The sequence below is a fragment of the Heloderma suspectum genome, chromosome 4 (genome assembly GCF_057233095.1).
Source record: "Heloderma suspectum isolate Gila_16-S chromosome 4, 16-S_ref, whole genome shotgun sequence".
NCBI lineage: Eukaryota > Metazoa > Chordata > Lepidosauria > Squamata > Helodermatidae > Heloderma > Heloderma suspectum.
This window is the reverse complement of record NC_139461.1, coordinates 266,399,643-266,415,918: the sequence shown is the minus strand read 5'-3', so window position 1 is coordinate 266,415,918 and position 16,276 is coordinate 266,399,643. Positions and strand designations below refer to the sequence as shown.

At 43.6% G+C, this 16,276-nt stretch overlaps 1 protein-coding gene across 2 annotated transcripts in view; it reads right to left on the bottom strand.

Moving 5' to 3' along the window:
- The window catches only part of MMP24 (matrix metallopeptidase 24), a 56,250-nt gene that overhangs the window by 26,567 nt on the left and 13,407 nt on the right, over positions 1-16,276 (bottom strand). For both annotated transcript variants that reach the window (XM_084853702.1, XM_084853700.1), the window contains exon 3: positions 14,428-14,544. In XM_084853702.1, coding sequence (XP_084709828.1) covers positions 14,428-14,544 — 117 coding nt within the window. The remainder of the gene's footprint in view (positions 1-14,427; positions 14,545-16,276) is intronic.

Sequence of the window (16,276 nt, the reverse complement as noted above, 5' to 3'; positions counted from 1 at the left end):
GCTTGGAACCCCTGGCATGTGCTATTAGACAAGATGGTAGTATTCATGCGTTTGTGCATTCTGGCTTAGAATTTAAAATTAGCCTTTATGCTGATGATCTTTTGCTGTTTATTTCGAAACTCCAGTTGTCAGTTACAGCTTTGTTGAAACTGATTAATACTTTTGGTGATTTGCCTGGCTATTCAATTAATTGATCAAAGTTGGAAATAATGCCAATTGGAGATAGGGTATACTCTAGTATATTAGCCAATTGGCAATTTCGATGGTGCCCAGAGTTTATTACTTATTTGGGAATAATTATCCCTAGAGATATATCTCAAATGATTACATTAAATTTAAATAAGTTGATTAATGTTATTTGATGAGATATAGATAGATGGGCATCTTTAAAGTTGAATTTATGGGATAAGGTTAATACACTTAGGGCACAATCCTATGGCCGCTAGACAGTGGCTAGACAGCCATAGGATTGGTCAGTTTCCAGGAACCAACCTCAGAGCCCAAGTTCTGAGGCTGGTCCCCAGAGAACTGCCTCCCTGCCCCCTCCCCTGCCGCCTTGGAGGTGGCGTGGATCATCTCTGGGCTCCGCACTTGTAAGAGCAGTGTGGTGCAGGGCTAAAGGGGGCGTTCCTGGGGGTGGGGAATGAGGAAGTGCCTGTATGATGCTTCCTATGCATCGTCTGGCCTCCCAACCCTGTGCTCCAATGTCCTGTGGCTAGACAGCTGAAATTGGCCACCTAGCCACAAATGCAGGGTGACTGGATTGTGGAGGAGAGGATCCCTTCCACGCTCCTGCCACCATGCATTGGATAGGCAGTTGCCTCTGAGTTCGGAGGTGGCCACCTATCCCAATAGGACTGCTTCCTCCAGATGAATACTATATCTCAAATTGTTATACATGGGATCCTCTTACTTACACTTGGCAAATATTTCCAAGAACTTAATGCTTTGTTTTGTATATTTTGGGGGGATGCAACTTCCCATTAAAGAAGGTAGGTTCAGCTTTCCAGATCTTGCTACATATCATCGGGCTGATTTTCTGACCTGTACTAAATTTTGGTCTTTTCCACTCAGATTTGATTTTCCACCTTGGTCACTTTTGGAATCTTCCTGTATGGAGCCTCTCTTCAAATGAATGGCATTAGGTTCTCAGCATATTAAGGCGGATAGAGCTCTTCCCACAATCTTGGCGGTTAGAGATGCATGGCATATAATGTCACACCAATTACAGTTTGACCCATTTTCCCATGCCAAATTGACTTTATGGTGAAATCCAGATCTAAGAATAGGAAAGAAAATGTTTCTGTGGCAGACCTGGACAAATAAAATTATCTTTACCCTGGATCAATTATTAGGTGTTGATGATGAGTTTTTGCCATTTTCAGCTTTGCGAGATACATTTGGTTTGCCTGCTACAGCTGAATGGCAGTATTTGCAATTGAAACATTTGTTAGTATCTAGATTTGGTCCTGCTGCTTTTATTGCCTCAGAGTCTCCTTTGCTATTGGAAACACTTACTGAAGCTGACCAGGTATATCGACCCACAATTCATGTTTATAAATACTTATTATCAGTTAATAAATGTGATACACGGGATCTACAGCAGGAATGGAATAGGGAATTGGAATGTCATTTTGTCTAATCAATGGACCGCCATTTTGGTATCTGTATCTGATATCTCTATGGACCTCCAGTTATGTCTTTCTCAGCAAATTTTTTTGTTTTGGGTCTATTAGATGCCACAATGGGGCCGTCTAAATGGAAACGCTTTGTGAAGCGATCTGGGCAAAATCCGCATTTTCACAGAATCAAATTAGCTCTTTCCATGGTACAGGCAGTGCTGTATTCCTCCGCTTTTGAAGTGTATATGGGAACTGAAGCCTCATTAGTTGGGGTGGGATGGGTGAGTCCCGCTGCAAGTAGAAATGAATGTCAGCAATTGCATAGCTGCGGGGCAGCCAATGAGCAGAGGCTTGCTCCCCCCCCCCCTCGTGTGTTCAACCAAGTGCAATGCAGGACTTGGTGTTCATGACAATAGGTGTTCATGACAAACCGCACATACCCCACCTACACACACATTTCTGAGGTGGGCAGGCAAGCAGGCAGCTGTTGCTTCTAGAGACTGAGCATGCACTGAGAGCAGAGAGCGCAGAGCTGGGGAGGAGAGAGAGTGACTATCACGTAGCCTTTGCTGTATATTAACTGCCCAATCAACATGCTCCTGCCCCCCCTCCCCAACACAGGCTCAATGTAGTGCTTCTGAGTACAGTACATGTTTATGAAAATTAACCCTGGCATCTACCCTTTCTCAGCTGCACAGCTTCGAATCAACAGGCTTCCACTGTGTCTCAGCTGTGCTCCTGTGTAGCTGCACAGCTTCAAAACAGCCGGGCTGACTCCCGTCTCCACTCTCAAGCTCGACTACTTAAAGTGAGAGACAGCAACGTGGAACTGAAGACAATGAGTTTCTTCTGGGTAGACATGTTTACTCCTCTGCTCTCCCCCCACCCCCACCCCCACTACTTACCCTTCTGCCAACCAGCACCGCTTCCACCAGCCCGTGCTGAAGCCAGCTGAGGTCACACCGACTCCCACACTACACTGAAGCCGCTGTAATGTGAAAATCTGTCACAAAATGAGTTTGAAAAAAACCCGGATTTAGGGCAAGAAATGCTGGGCTAGCTATTGGGAGCAGCGTGCGTCATCTGTCATGATCAACTTGGGGGTAGAGTAGAACTGGAGTAAAAGCCCCATGTAGAGGGGGCCAATGTCTCTTTAACAAAGGTTTGTCAAACTCGGCTAACTGTTGGAGGTGTAATGCAGTTAATGATTCTTTTATTCATATGTTTTGGAAATGCCTAGTAGTTGCCTCCTTTGGGGAGGAAGTTATCATATGGATAAACTTTGCATTGGAAAGCCCTTTAATATTTCCTGATGTACATATTCTCTTAAACTATTTACCTGCTTTTTGGAACGTAACACACGGTCAGCGTAAAAGGATTTTCTACACCCTCTTGGCTGCTAAAAGACTGATACTGTAATACTGGAAGGATAAAAGCTCACTGCCTATAATGCAATGGATTGAAGACTTAACAACACTAGCACAGTTACAGGAACTTCGGGGGAAAGCGACCATGTTATACTTGAGTTCTTGGTTCTAAGGGAAGCAAAAGCCGAGTGTAGTCAAACGCGTACCTTGGATTTTAGGAAAGCTGATTTTAATAAACTCAGAACAATGATCAGTAAGGTCCCATGGCAAGTGACTCTAATGAGAAAATGAGTCCAAGATGGGTGGGAGCTTTTAAAAAAGGAAATTCTCAAGGCACAATTACAAGCAATTCCAACAAGAAGAAAATGTGGAAGACAACAGAAGAAGCCAATGTGGCTTCACAAAAAGCTTAGAGATGACCTGAAAACAAAAAAGGACACATATAGAAAGTGGAAAGAAGGCCAAGCAACAAAGGAAGCGTACAGGCAGGTAGCACAGAATTGCAGGGATGGCGTCAGGAAGGCTAAAGCTGAGAATGAGCTGAGGTTAGCGAGGGATGCTAAAAGCAACAAAAAGGCTTTCTTCAAATACGTGCATAGTAAAAGACAGAGGAAAGAAATGGTGGTTCAGCTATTAACTAAGGATGGCAAAATGATAACAGATGACAAGGAAAAGGCAGAAGTGCTCAATTTCTACTTTGGCTCAGTCTTCTCCAGAAAGAGGGTCTATGAGCCCCCTGGAAAAGGCGAAGTACAGGCTGAAGGGGCAGGATTGCAGCTTGAGATCGATAGGCATATGGTCAAGGAACACCTAATTACTCTGAATGAGTTCAAATCTCCAGGGCCAGATGAACTGCATCCTAGAGTAATGAAGGAACTGGTAGAAGAGCTCTCAGAACCACTGTCTATTATCTTTGAGAAATCATGGAGGACGGGGGAAGTGGCAGATGACTGGAGGAGGGCTAACGTTGTCCCTATATTCAAAAAGGGTAAAAAGGAGGAACCTGGGAACTACAGACCAGTCAGTCTGACATCAATCCCTGGGAAAATTCTGGAGCAGATTATAAAGCAATCCATTTGTAAGCACCTTGAAAACAATGCAGTGATTACTCGAAGCCAACATGGCTTTGTCAAGAACAAATCCTGCCAAATGAACCTGATCTCATTTTTTGATCAAGTAACCTTCCTTGTGGACTGTGGGAATGTTGTAGACATAATATACCTCAACTTCAGCAAAGCTTTCGACAAAGTGCCCCATGATATCCTGATGAACAAACTAGCTCAAAGTGGGCTAGATGAAACAACGATCCGGTGGATCCACAGTTGGCTACAGGACCAGACTCAAAGAGTGCTTATCAATGGGATCTTCTCAAACTGGGGAGAGGTAACGAGCGGGGTACCACAGGGCTCAGTCCTGGGCCCAGGGCTCTTCAACATTTTTATTAATGACTTGGAGGAGGAGGTGCAGGGAATGCTGATCAAATTTGCAGATGACACAGAATTGGCTGGGATAGCTAATACTTTGGAAGACAGAAACAAAATTCAAAGGAAATCTTGATAGGCTGGAGCGCTGGGCAGAAAATAACAGAATGATATTTAATAGGGATAAATGCCAATTTCTGCACTGAGAAAAATGAAACCAAATGCACAGTTACAAGATGGGGGATACGTGGCTCAACAACACTACAAGTGAGAAGGATTTTGGAATTGTTGTAGATCACAAGCTGAATATGAGCCAACAATGTGATGTGGCTGCAAAAAAGGCAAATGCTCTTTTGGGCTGCATTAAGAGAAGCATAGCTTCCAAATCCCAGGAAGTACTACTTCCCCTCTACTCAGCATTGGTTAGGCCTCATCTGGAGTACTGTGGCCAGTTCTGAGCACCACATTTTAAGAAGGATGCAGACAAACTGGAGAGGGTTCAGAGGAGGGCAACAAAGATGATCAGGGGACTGGAAACAAAGCCCTATGAAGAAAGACTGAACAAACTGGGCATGTTTAGCCTTGAGAAGAGAAGACTGAGGGGAGATAGGATAGCACTCTTCAAGTACTTGACAGGTTGTCACAGAGAGGAAGGCCAGGATCTCTTCTCGATCTTCCCAGAGTGCAGGACATGGAATAATGGGCTCAAGTTACAGGAAGCCAGATTCCGGCTGAACAGCAGGAAAAACTTCCTGACTGTTAGAGCAATACAACAATGGAACCAATTCCCTAGGGAGGTAGTGGGCTCTCCCACACTGGAGGCATTCAAGACGAGGCTGGACAGCCATCTGTCAGGGATGCTCTGACTTGGATTCCTGCATTGAGCAGGGGGTTGGACTTGATGGCCTTGTAGGCCCCTTCCAACCCTACTATTCTATGATTCTAGCAACATTTGATACAGTGGTATATAGGCGTCACTTGCAAATGGACTTATATTTAGATATCTGGTCTGCTTTTACTGAAGTTCATGTGTAATCTATTCTTTTTTTCCTTTTTTTTCTTCCTTGAATGTTGTAATTTTTGAAACTGAGGGCTTTAGAGTATGTTGTTATATTTTCAATTGTTTGGTTGTGTTATGTTTTTGTTTGTTTTGTTTTGTTGAAACTCACAATAAAAAAGTGATTTTTAAAAAAGAGTGGCTGAAAACGGCCCTGTCACTCCTGCCAGCACGTGAAATCTCCATGGTTGAAATCTGCCTAGCAACACATGACGCGGCAGTCGAGAATCTGACTCCTCGCTCTCCGTCCCGCCCACAGTATGCAATCAGAGAACCATGCAGGGAACAAAGATGGTTTCGATCCAACGCTGCTGTTATCAGCACAGTGACCTTGAGCGCTGCACATTCCCAGGCACAAGCACTTGTGTCCACCGTGATAAGGGAAAACATCCCTGCCCGGCTGCTGACCAAGCAGCAGCATCCCTCCCTCTAATGCCGTCCCTCCCCCCGCAACTGTAGCCTGCTCCAGCCCCCAGTGCCGCAAAAGCGAGGCTCCAGTATTCACGCAACATCACTGTCCCCCGTTACTGTGGGAGGGACAGGCAGGGAGCTGGTGGGCAGTGTCCAGTATGGGAAAGACAGCTCACAGGCCGCGTATGTTCAGGCGGTGGGGCGTTTCTAGTGGGGAGGCAGCTGCTGCAGTGCCAAGCCCCAAGATGGCTGCCCAAGGCCGCTTGCGCCACTGAGGCTGCTGGGATGTGTGGTGGCCTGTCCGGAGGACTCTGGAGTTTTGCTGAACAGAGGGTGGTTGGGAGTGGTTTAGCTAACCATGCTGTGGGCTGAGGTTCCATGCACATGTGGCAGAAGCATGCAGTGTGGTTAGTAGTAACCACCATGCACTATGGTTAGCCTAACCACCCTGCCCTATGTTATGTCTGAACAGGGCCGAAAGTGAACGATTGTGCCAAGGGCTCCCTGAAGGCTTCTCTCAGTCTAATCCAGTAGCCAAGTCCAGACACAGACAAATGGATTCTTTTCAAAGCTTTATTCCTCTTTTACAACTTAACAACTCTACTGTTAGCAGCTAGATATGAGCAGCAGAGTACCTATGCCCTACGTTGGAACAGTTGGTCCCCGTTTGAAAGGGCATCACTGGCAGACCCTGAACTTAAGGGCTAGGGAGAGTCCCTCCCCTTTTCCCTTGGATCCTCTGGGCGCAGCCGTTGTTTGCGCGCCAAACGGGCACTACGCCTCCTTTCTGCGCCCTCCATTTGGCGCCGCTCTGTGTCAGCGTTGCGCATCCATCAAGTCTGCTTCCCGTGCTCTGTCACTCCCAGGACTGCTATCTAAGCTAGGAATGCTGGTGGGAGGAATCTCCGTCAGCTGTTGGCCCTGGGAAAGAGGAGCGCGCTCCTCTCCCAGGAGCGACTCCTCTTCCTCAGAATCAGAACTACTCTGGGATTCTATGGGCTCAGTGGCCACCGTGACAGATTGTGAAAGGGGAGGACATAAGCCTGAGACATGCTACAGCTCATTCCTGTCATGATAAACCACACAATCCATGAGCTAAAGTCTCAGAATTAAATTCCTACAAATTACCTCAAACAAAGAAGCTCTTGATAATTTGATTTTTCCACCATAAAGTCTTTCAAACAGGCATTTCTCACCAGAATATAAATCAACGTTTGGTATAGATTTATGGATCTGACATGAAAGGAATCAACTCTATAACTGTCCTTTATTAATTATATGAGTTGATCAGTTTGACCTATCTATAATATTTTCTTCTAGAGACCACCAATTAAAATACTTATACAGGAACATTTGAGTGCAATCACTAGCACAATGACCAGAGGGTAGGATGACCATACACTATGTTAGGACTCTACATATTTGGCCCTCTAGACACAATATAAGCAGCTCTGGGAACCTTTTTGGCTGAAGAGCAAGGTAAAAATGCTTCAAATAAATAAATATTCAAACATGCACAATATTACAGTGTAATGTTTAACTAGAGACCCAAATGTTAATGTCTAGAATCCTACAAAGAATTGTCAATGGGAAAAAACATGGAGGCAATCAATAGGTAATCTTTTTCTCTATATAAAACTGTAGGAGAGATCCACTTGTATCTTACACCAGTTCTTTAAAATAAACAATAGTTAAAAAAATGAAATGAGAGGTTTGTTTGTTTTACTGTGCCATTCTCTTAAAAAGCAGGTTTCATAACATGTCACAACTTTGGCTTATCAAAGACTGTTGGCATGGAAATATGGCACTTTTCTCCAATCCAGCAATTCCCCTGCAGGCCTGGATTGTCAAAGTTGTATGTGTCAAGTAACAGTGTAAGAAAACGAAAACATGGATGATTGTCATCAGAAGCACCAATACATTATAAACAGTGATCACTTTTCTGTGTAACTATGTCTAGTGGCTGTAATTGTATCATTATGGATACTTCCAAGGTTCTGTTAAAATGTTCTGAGAGTGGTGGTGCAATCTTCATCTTCAAATAGCAAGATTGGAAAATCTTGTTACTCCAGTTGTTATCTTACCTGTTATCATTAAAATGACAATCATTTCCATATTGGAGGTGCATACCAAATCTTTCAGGTATCTTAGTACATGCTCAGGAAACCCTAAGCTCTAACTGTGGCTTTCAGAACAGCAGCACAGCAAATGTTTATGGAAAAGCTGCACCTCTGGCCTTTTCCCAGTACTCTTTCTGCTCACTAAACCTTTCTCCTAACCCAGCATAACAAAGAGGAGTCTGCTTGTCCTACAACAAACAAGAAAAGGGTGGGTAAAAGGAATCAAAGTTACTTATTTCACTAGTCCCTGGAGAGCTCCAGAAGAGAACTGTTAACCCTAAATGTTCATATGAAGCTCCTGGACTTAGAAGTAATTTAAGAACTGGAGGATAAGGCTATCAATGGCCACTAGGCATGATGCTATATGCTACCTTCAGTATCAGAGGCAGTATGCCTATGTACACCAGTTGCTGGGGAACGCTGGGGTGTGTGTGCTGTTGCACTCATGTCCTTGTGGCTTTCCCAGAGGAAACTTGCGGGTTTCCCAGAGGAGGCTGGCTGGCCACTGTGTGAAAAGAATGCTGGACTAGATGGACCCCTGGTCTGATCCAGCAGGGCTCTTGTTATGTTCTTATGTTATTCTGTAAGAACAGTGGTGCTGGATCAGACCAAAAGCCTGTCTACTCCAGCATTCTGTTCCCACAGTGGCCGGCTACATGCCTATGCGAAGCCTGCAAGCGAGGATGCGAGTACAGTAGCACCCTCCCACTCATCTTGCCTAGCAAAGAGTATTGAGAGGCATAATGCCTCTGATCCTGGAGGTAATATATAGCAATCATGACTATTTTAAAATTACTACTACTACTACTATATTTATATACTGCCTTTCCCCCTCTTCCAAGGTACTCAAGGTGGCTTATATGGTCCCCCTCTCCATTTTATCCTCACAACCACCCTGTGAAGTAGATTAGGCTGAGAGTCAGTGACTGGCCCAAAGTTACCCAGTGAGCTTCATGGCCAAGTGGGGACTAGAACGTAGAACTTCTGAGTCCCAGTCCAGCACTCTAACCACTACACCACACTGGCTCTCAGGCTACTGACTAGTAGCCTTATAGAATCATAGAATAGTACGGTTGGAAGGGGCCTATAAGACCATCGAGTCCAACCCCCTGTTCAATGCAGGAATCCAAGTCAAAGCACCCCTGACAGATGGCTGTCAAGCCTCATCTTGAATGCCTCCAGTGTGGGAGAGCCCACCAGTCATATTATGGGTCCAAGAAGATATGAAGTAACAAACCTGAGTGTCAAATTTGCCTAACCCCTATTAAAGCTGTCCACGTTGGCAGACATCACTCCATCTTGCGGTGGCAAATTCCATAGTTTAACTATGTGTGAAGAAGTACTTTTTTTTGTATGTCCTGAATGTCACACTGTTCAGTTTCACTGGATGACCCCACTAGTATTATGGGAAAGGGAGAAAAACATATCTTTCTCCACACTGTACATACTTTTATACACCTCTAGCATATCCCCCCTTACTCTCCTTTTCTCCTAAACTAAAAATCTGCAAATATTGTAACCTTTCATCATGGGGGAAGTGCTGCAGCCCCTTGAACATTTTTGTTGTCTTTTTGTACTCCTTTTCTGGCTCTATTTTTTTACTTCAATGGAAGGGGAAAGTCTTCACAGACAAAGGAATGCATGCATGGACACTCCAAAGACCACACGCACAAAGCATACATGGGACTGGGAAGCATCAGTTAATCCTGGTTTTAAGATTGAAAACCTCCCCCACACCACCACCCATTTTTTAGGAAGTTCAATATGGTATACCTTGAAACCAAACATGCACAGCTATCTATTAAAAGTCATCACTTAGGTAGACAGGAATGTAGCATTCTCCCTGAAGGGGGATTGGTATTTATGTCTATCTTGCAAGTTTGAAATAAGATAAAATAAGTACCAAAGTTGCCTTTTGAGCTACATTTAGAAGGAGTAATGTGTCAGACACTAGATCAAAGATAGCAAAAATAAAAGATTAAAGGGCTTTAAAAAGAAGAAGAAAGGTCATGTGGTCTTTTGAACAAGACATTGATCAGATGGGAGGGTGACTCTCTTTTTTCTTCAGCATTTACACAACGTTCTCAGGGCAATCTGAGTTGTAGTTACAAAACCCAGTCAAATGTTTGTTGATAATATAAGGGAAAATTCAAGACGTTAAGACTGGGAAGCTGAATATTCGAACAGCCTATTCTGTTTGTCTTCACCACTTCAAAGCAGTCACTATGCTTAAGCAAATTTGTGCAAACCTCCCTGGCAGTTAAAGAAAAAAAAAATTAGAAGGTGGCTGAATGGGATGGAGCATATGGGGTGCCCACACCAGCAATAATTATACTCGTTCCATCCCATTCAGCTGCCTTCTAAGGGTTTAAACACATTTTTAAAACTGACGGGGAGATTTACGCAAATTCAGTGAAGCACAGTGACCCCAGCAGTTATTGCTCCAAAAAGGAGCCACAGGGTGTGTGTGTGTGTGTCGGGGGGGCAATAACTCTCATTTGTCGCTTTCATCAGGACTTGATGAAGTGTTGAAAGGGGGGAAGACACTGATAGTTCAAGGTGTAATAGCAAGAGAATGACATTGCCAAGTGGGAGTTATTGCCCGCCCCCACACACACACTTTGGTGCTCCTTTTCGGAGCAAATACTTCACTCACATTTTTTTCTTTTTTGATGCTTCCAAATTATGTAAATGGGTCTGTACTTTCTCTTAGTATTATTTTTTCTGGTCCTCCACAAGTGTGCACAGATTAGCCTATGTGCAGTCTTGCCCTGTCAGTTTCTAGTAGATTACCTACTCCACTTAGGTGCTTCCCTTGACAGCTGTAACATGCAAGGAAATTGCCAAGGCAAGACTACACACAGTAAACCAGCAAATCTGCACACTAGTGAAGGATGGGGGGGGGGATTACGAAGCTATTTTCATACTTCCAAAGCACCAATTTTTTTTTAAGGTGGCAAATGATGTAAGTGCTCCGAGAAAGGGTAGCAATCGCAGCAGGGACGGGGACAGAAAAGTTTCCCACCAGAGGGATGAGGATATGAGAGGGGTTGCCACGCAAAGGACACTGAGACATGTGCAGGGAGTGGGCTGGAAGACTGAGGGGGAAAGAAGCCACACCAAGCCACCACATGCCCGATCGTCTGTCAGGAATAATGTGGGTTGTTCTGCGAACAACGAACCCACCACAACTTATTCTCCAGGGTGGCTTAGTGTTATGTGTGAACTGGCTCAATGGCCAAGTTTGCACAATTATGGTGGGGGAAATAAGCCACAGTGGCTTATTTCCCCTGCAGTGTGTGGCGGTCACATGCCGAAGGGATCTGCACAGTTTTCTTAACTGGCATGGTTTGCTGTGTCATGCAAACCCGACAAGGGTGGCTTGTTGCTGTGGTTAACAAGCCACACTAGAACCCTAAAACAGCCCATGGGTTCTGAATGGCTTGTTAACATGGCAGCAAGCCATCCTCGCTGGGTTCCCATGACACAGCAAGCTGTGCCAGTGAGGGTAATTATGCACATCCCCCCCCCCTCCCAGCATGCATGGCAGGGGAAATAAGCTACTGTGGCCTATTTCCCCTGCTGCAGTCAGGCAAACCAGGCTGGAATACACTAATTAAATTATAGAGAACTCTACCACTATTCCCAAAACGTGTACATTCTACTCTCTCTTTCAACTTCTATGCAATCTGCAAAGCTTTAAGAGAAACCAAATCTTAATGTCTGCTTCAAGAGCCACCAAAGAAAAACACATTCCTCACAAGGGGAATAAATACAGACAAGTTTAGTGAAACTGATACTGATCATGTCTATGTCACTTTCAAATGTTTTTCTCATCCATAGTGAAAACCTATTTGTGAGCAAAGCTATATAAATTAAATTAAAAACATTTCTTAGCTCCGTTACAGGACCACAGTCTTCCCAAGGCAACTTACAATATAAAAGAATATACAATTTCAATATAACAAATGCATAAACTCGCAAAAAATAATTTAAAATGAGCCAAGTTACGTAAAATACAAGTCAAAACATAATCCAATAAAAAAAAACTTGACTAAAACCAGCAGAAGCAGCAGCACATACAATAAAAGTTGTCAGTTAAAAACCAGAGGAAACAAATAGGTTTTTAAAGCCCTCTTAAAAACAAAGATAGATGGAGCCAGCCATATATCTCTCAGGAGGGAATTCCGTAGGGTAGGGACCACCACCAAAAGGCCCTCCCTAGAGCCTGCCAACCTTATTGATCTTGACAGTGGGACAACAAGTAAGGCCTCTGAAGATGATCTTAAAAACATAGGTTCATAAGGGTGTAGACAATCCTTCAAATAACCCAGATTCAACCCATTTAGGTATGCAATGGTCAAAACCAGCACTTTGAATCAGGCCCAGAAATTCACTGGCAATCAATGTAGCTGGTACAGATTTAGTATAATATGATCTGACCATTTCTAGCCCCAACAAGGACACGAGTGGCTGTGTTCTGTACCACCTAAAGTTTCTAAGCCGTCTTCAAAGGCAACCCCATTTAGAGCATATTACAGTAGTCCAGCTTGGTTCTAACTAGTGAATGAATAACTAAGGCTAGGTCCATTTTCCCTAGAAGAGGTTACAGCTGACATAGCAACCAAAGTTAGTAAAATGCATTCCTGGCTGCCACCAACACCTTTGCTTCCACAGACAGTGCCAAGTCCAGAAGGAACCCCAAGCTATGAACTTGGTCCTTCAGGGAGTGCAATCCTGTCTAACATCAGTTAAACCCCTTTATAAAATGAGTGGATTTTCCCACCCACAGATACTTCCATCTTGTTTGGACTAAATTTCAGCCTGTTCACATTCATGCATCCCAAAACCTCCTCCAGTTCCACAGCCTCCCTGGGATTAGCTGGTGAAAAGCAGAGATAGAGCTGCGTGTAAACTGCATACTAATGACACTGAAGCCCAAACCTCCAGATTACTTCCCCCAGCGGTTTTGCGTAGATGTTAAAAAGCATGGGAGACAAAAGAGTACCCTGTGGCACACCACAGACCAAATGCCGTGGGGCAGAGCAGACATCTCCCACCACCACCATCTGGCCAGGTAGGTTTGAAGCCACTTAACACTATGCCTCCTAAACTCAACCCAGCAAGGTAATCCAGAAGGATACCATGGTCAATGGTACAGAAAGTCAGAGAGGTCCAGGAGAACTAAGAGGACCACACTCCCCCTTTCCATTTCCCTGTACGTCAGGGCGACCAAGGTTGTTTCTGTCCCAAACCCAAACATGAACCCAGATCAGAGAGGATCCAAATAATCAATACCTTCTAAGAAGCCACAACGTGCCCCAGAATCTTGGTCAAAAATGGCAGATTAGAAACATGCTGGTTTCTAATCTGTCAGCCACCTCCTCTGATTCTACAGGCTTAACAAATAGGGATTATTCCCTATTTGTCAACTACTGAACTTTGCTCCTCACAAGAAAGTTTAAGATTCCTTTAAGATGATGATGGTAATAACAACAACAACAACAGCAACAACAACAACTCATAGCTTAGTTACTGGCTTAGTTAGTTACTACAGCTTTACATTATAAATAATAATTTATAGCTAATTTATACTTTTTATTTTTTTATTTATTACATTTCTATACTACCACCACCCCACAGCTGATATTTTTGTATGAGAGAAGGTTGAAAGCAGTTGCATTAAATTGACAAAACCTGAACGAATGTAGTATGTATGAATGCACATTTAAGAACACCTATCTCACATTTTTGTTCTCCTCTATGGTAAAAGCAAACACCTTATGTCACCACCTCAAAAACCATGAAGCAGGCTTGGCAATGAATATGAAGCCCAAATTGACTATGCTTCATGTACATCCCTTTCTTCTTGCGTGCTTAGTACATATTGCTGTTGCATGTATTCCTGGTTTCTGTAACCATGAAGACCTGATACTTTTTTATCATGTGAAAGCTGAGAATTTTTGAGCTTAAAAATAATGTAAAAGCACTTTAAAATGCTCTAGGAGGGGTGCTGCATTAAACAACTGATGTTATACAGCTCTAAGCATCTATATTTCTTAGAGGGACCCTCTGTGAAGGGAGTCAGGGGTGCATAATCAAGGCCTGGATCCCTTCAAACTGGATTGCCTCAATTGGGCTTACTGCTTCAGATGCCATTCCTGTCACACATCTTTGAGTTGGCTCATTGAAGGCCAGGCAATACACGGGGGTGGGGGGCAGGTTCGTCCAGAGACCTCCAATCACTGATCCTCAATATAAAATGTCTACCCAGGGGCCTTATATATAATAGACTGCAGAGAGGAAAGAATCAGCCAAAATGACCCAGGAAAACATGAGCTGATGCCCAGGCAGACTGTTGTTATTTCACATTTGTACTACAAAACTCAGTTGCATATCTACGCATTGAACTTTAAAATTGGTCTATACCTGTATGTGATATGCTTCTGCCTCCATTTTTGTCCAGTTAGTGCATATCGCTTATTCCTTCGCCTGTGGCTTAGATGGGGGTAATCAGGGACACCACAACGAGGCTTCTTCATCCACCTGGAAAGCAAAATATCCCCAGTGAGTCTGGAAAGTATGTTAATCAATAGGATTCTGACTCTGAGCTATGTAGCTCTGCTTGATGGCTCAGCCACTAACAAGGAATGCTAACTGACGGGCAATCAAGATCAGCTAGGAAAGCAGGCCATCCCTCCCTGCCAAGGTAGGGACTGAAGCTGGTGTTCTGCCTGTGGCTGTATGCCAAAAATGGAATAAAGAGACACTTTTTATTTGGCTAGAGAAAGAAGTTTGAGTTTTGGGAGCTGGCTGGTGAGAAGTAGACTTAAGGGCTTGCTGTTGATTTTTGGAGCCTGAAGATGTTTTAGAACTAGCATCACATCTATACATGCCGTTTCTCTCATCTGCTCAAACTGTTCATAAACAAACAGGTTAGAGGGCACCATACGTCCTCAACATCCCCTTCCTCCATAGGGAAACTGCAAAAGGCTGTCACTGGAACTTCTAATCATGCAGATAGTGGGGAGCATGAAACAATATTTTAACAATGACTTAAAATTATGATGCATTAGTCAAAGATGGAGGGCTCCTAGTGCTAACAATCAAAAGCCACTGTGCAGCTATTCTGTCTTTCCCTCCTTAACAGATTTTTTGTGGTAAGGAAAAAGATGGAAGCAGTGGGAAAACATGGGATGGTTACAAATGGAAGATGAGGTCAACCGGACCTGCACAAAATTCTGTGTTTGAGGCAGGATGAGTGCACAATAAAAGCCTTGTCTGGAAACAACCTCAGTGCCTGAGAGCATCAGTTCATTTACAAATTGGTATAACTACATTCTGCACTGTAGGTTGGAATAAAGAAGGGAGAAAAGGCTGCACTCATATGACAATGTCTATGCAAATGAATTAAGATTAGGCTCATATTATATTAGATTACGTACATGTGCTGAAAGATCATTTACTCTGCATATATAGAATAATTTTCAGCATAGAACTGCAATACCTGTGTGTAGATAAGACCTTAGAATAAATATTTTAAAACCTATTAATGGTCTTCAAAAAGGTGGTATTATATATTGCATACCAAGTCTGTTTTCACTTTATAAAGGCCTATGTGATGCACAGACATCATGCTTGTTAAACCAATTTAGTTAAACCAGTGCAAATCCCTGTATGAATACTCTTACTTTGGGATTTAACATGGGTTATGTCAGTTTATCAGCCCATTTCTAGTTAACTTTCTTTAGTGAGACAAGGGACTTGGTTGGCTATTTGACCCAGGCCTCAGAGGCATTATCTCTTCCAGGGAATATATAAATGCCAGGTAAAATTATGCAGGGCTGCCACATTTTAGATTGTTTCACACAACATTGATTGATGATTTGAGCAAAGTGCTATTTGCACATAATGACAGCCTATGGGTTAAACAAACCATGGGCTGTCAGGGATGAGCAGGAGAGAGTAGGTGTGCTGCCTGCAATGTGTCAGCCACTTCCACTTTTAATCAACAACCTATGATGGGCTCCTTCATAGGCTGTTGAGCATGACATCCAAACCCAGACCAATAACAATCTATGGGTTAACCACTGGGTTGCTGAGCCCCTAAGTCTAGGGGCTCAATCTAGACCCATCAGTCTAGGTTTGAATGTCATGCTCAACAACCGATCATGGGTTTTTGAGTAAAGTGGAAGTGGTGTATGCGTGGGAGGCAGCACACTCGCTCTCTCCCAGTTGTGCATGACAACCCATTGTTGTTTAAGCCATGGGATGTCTT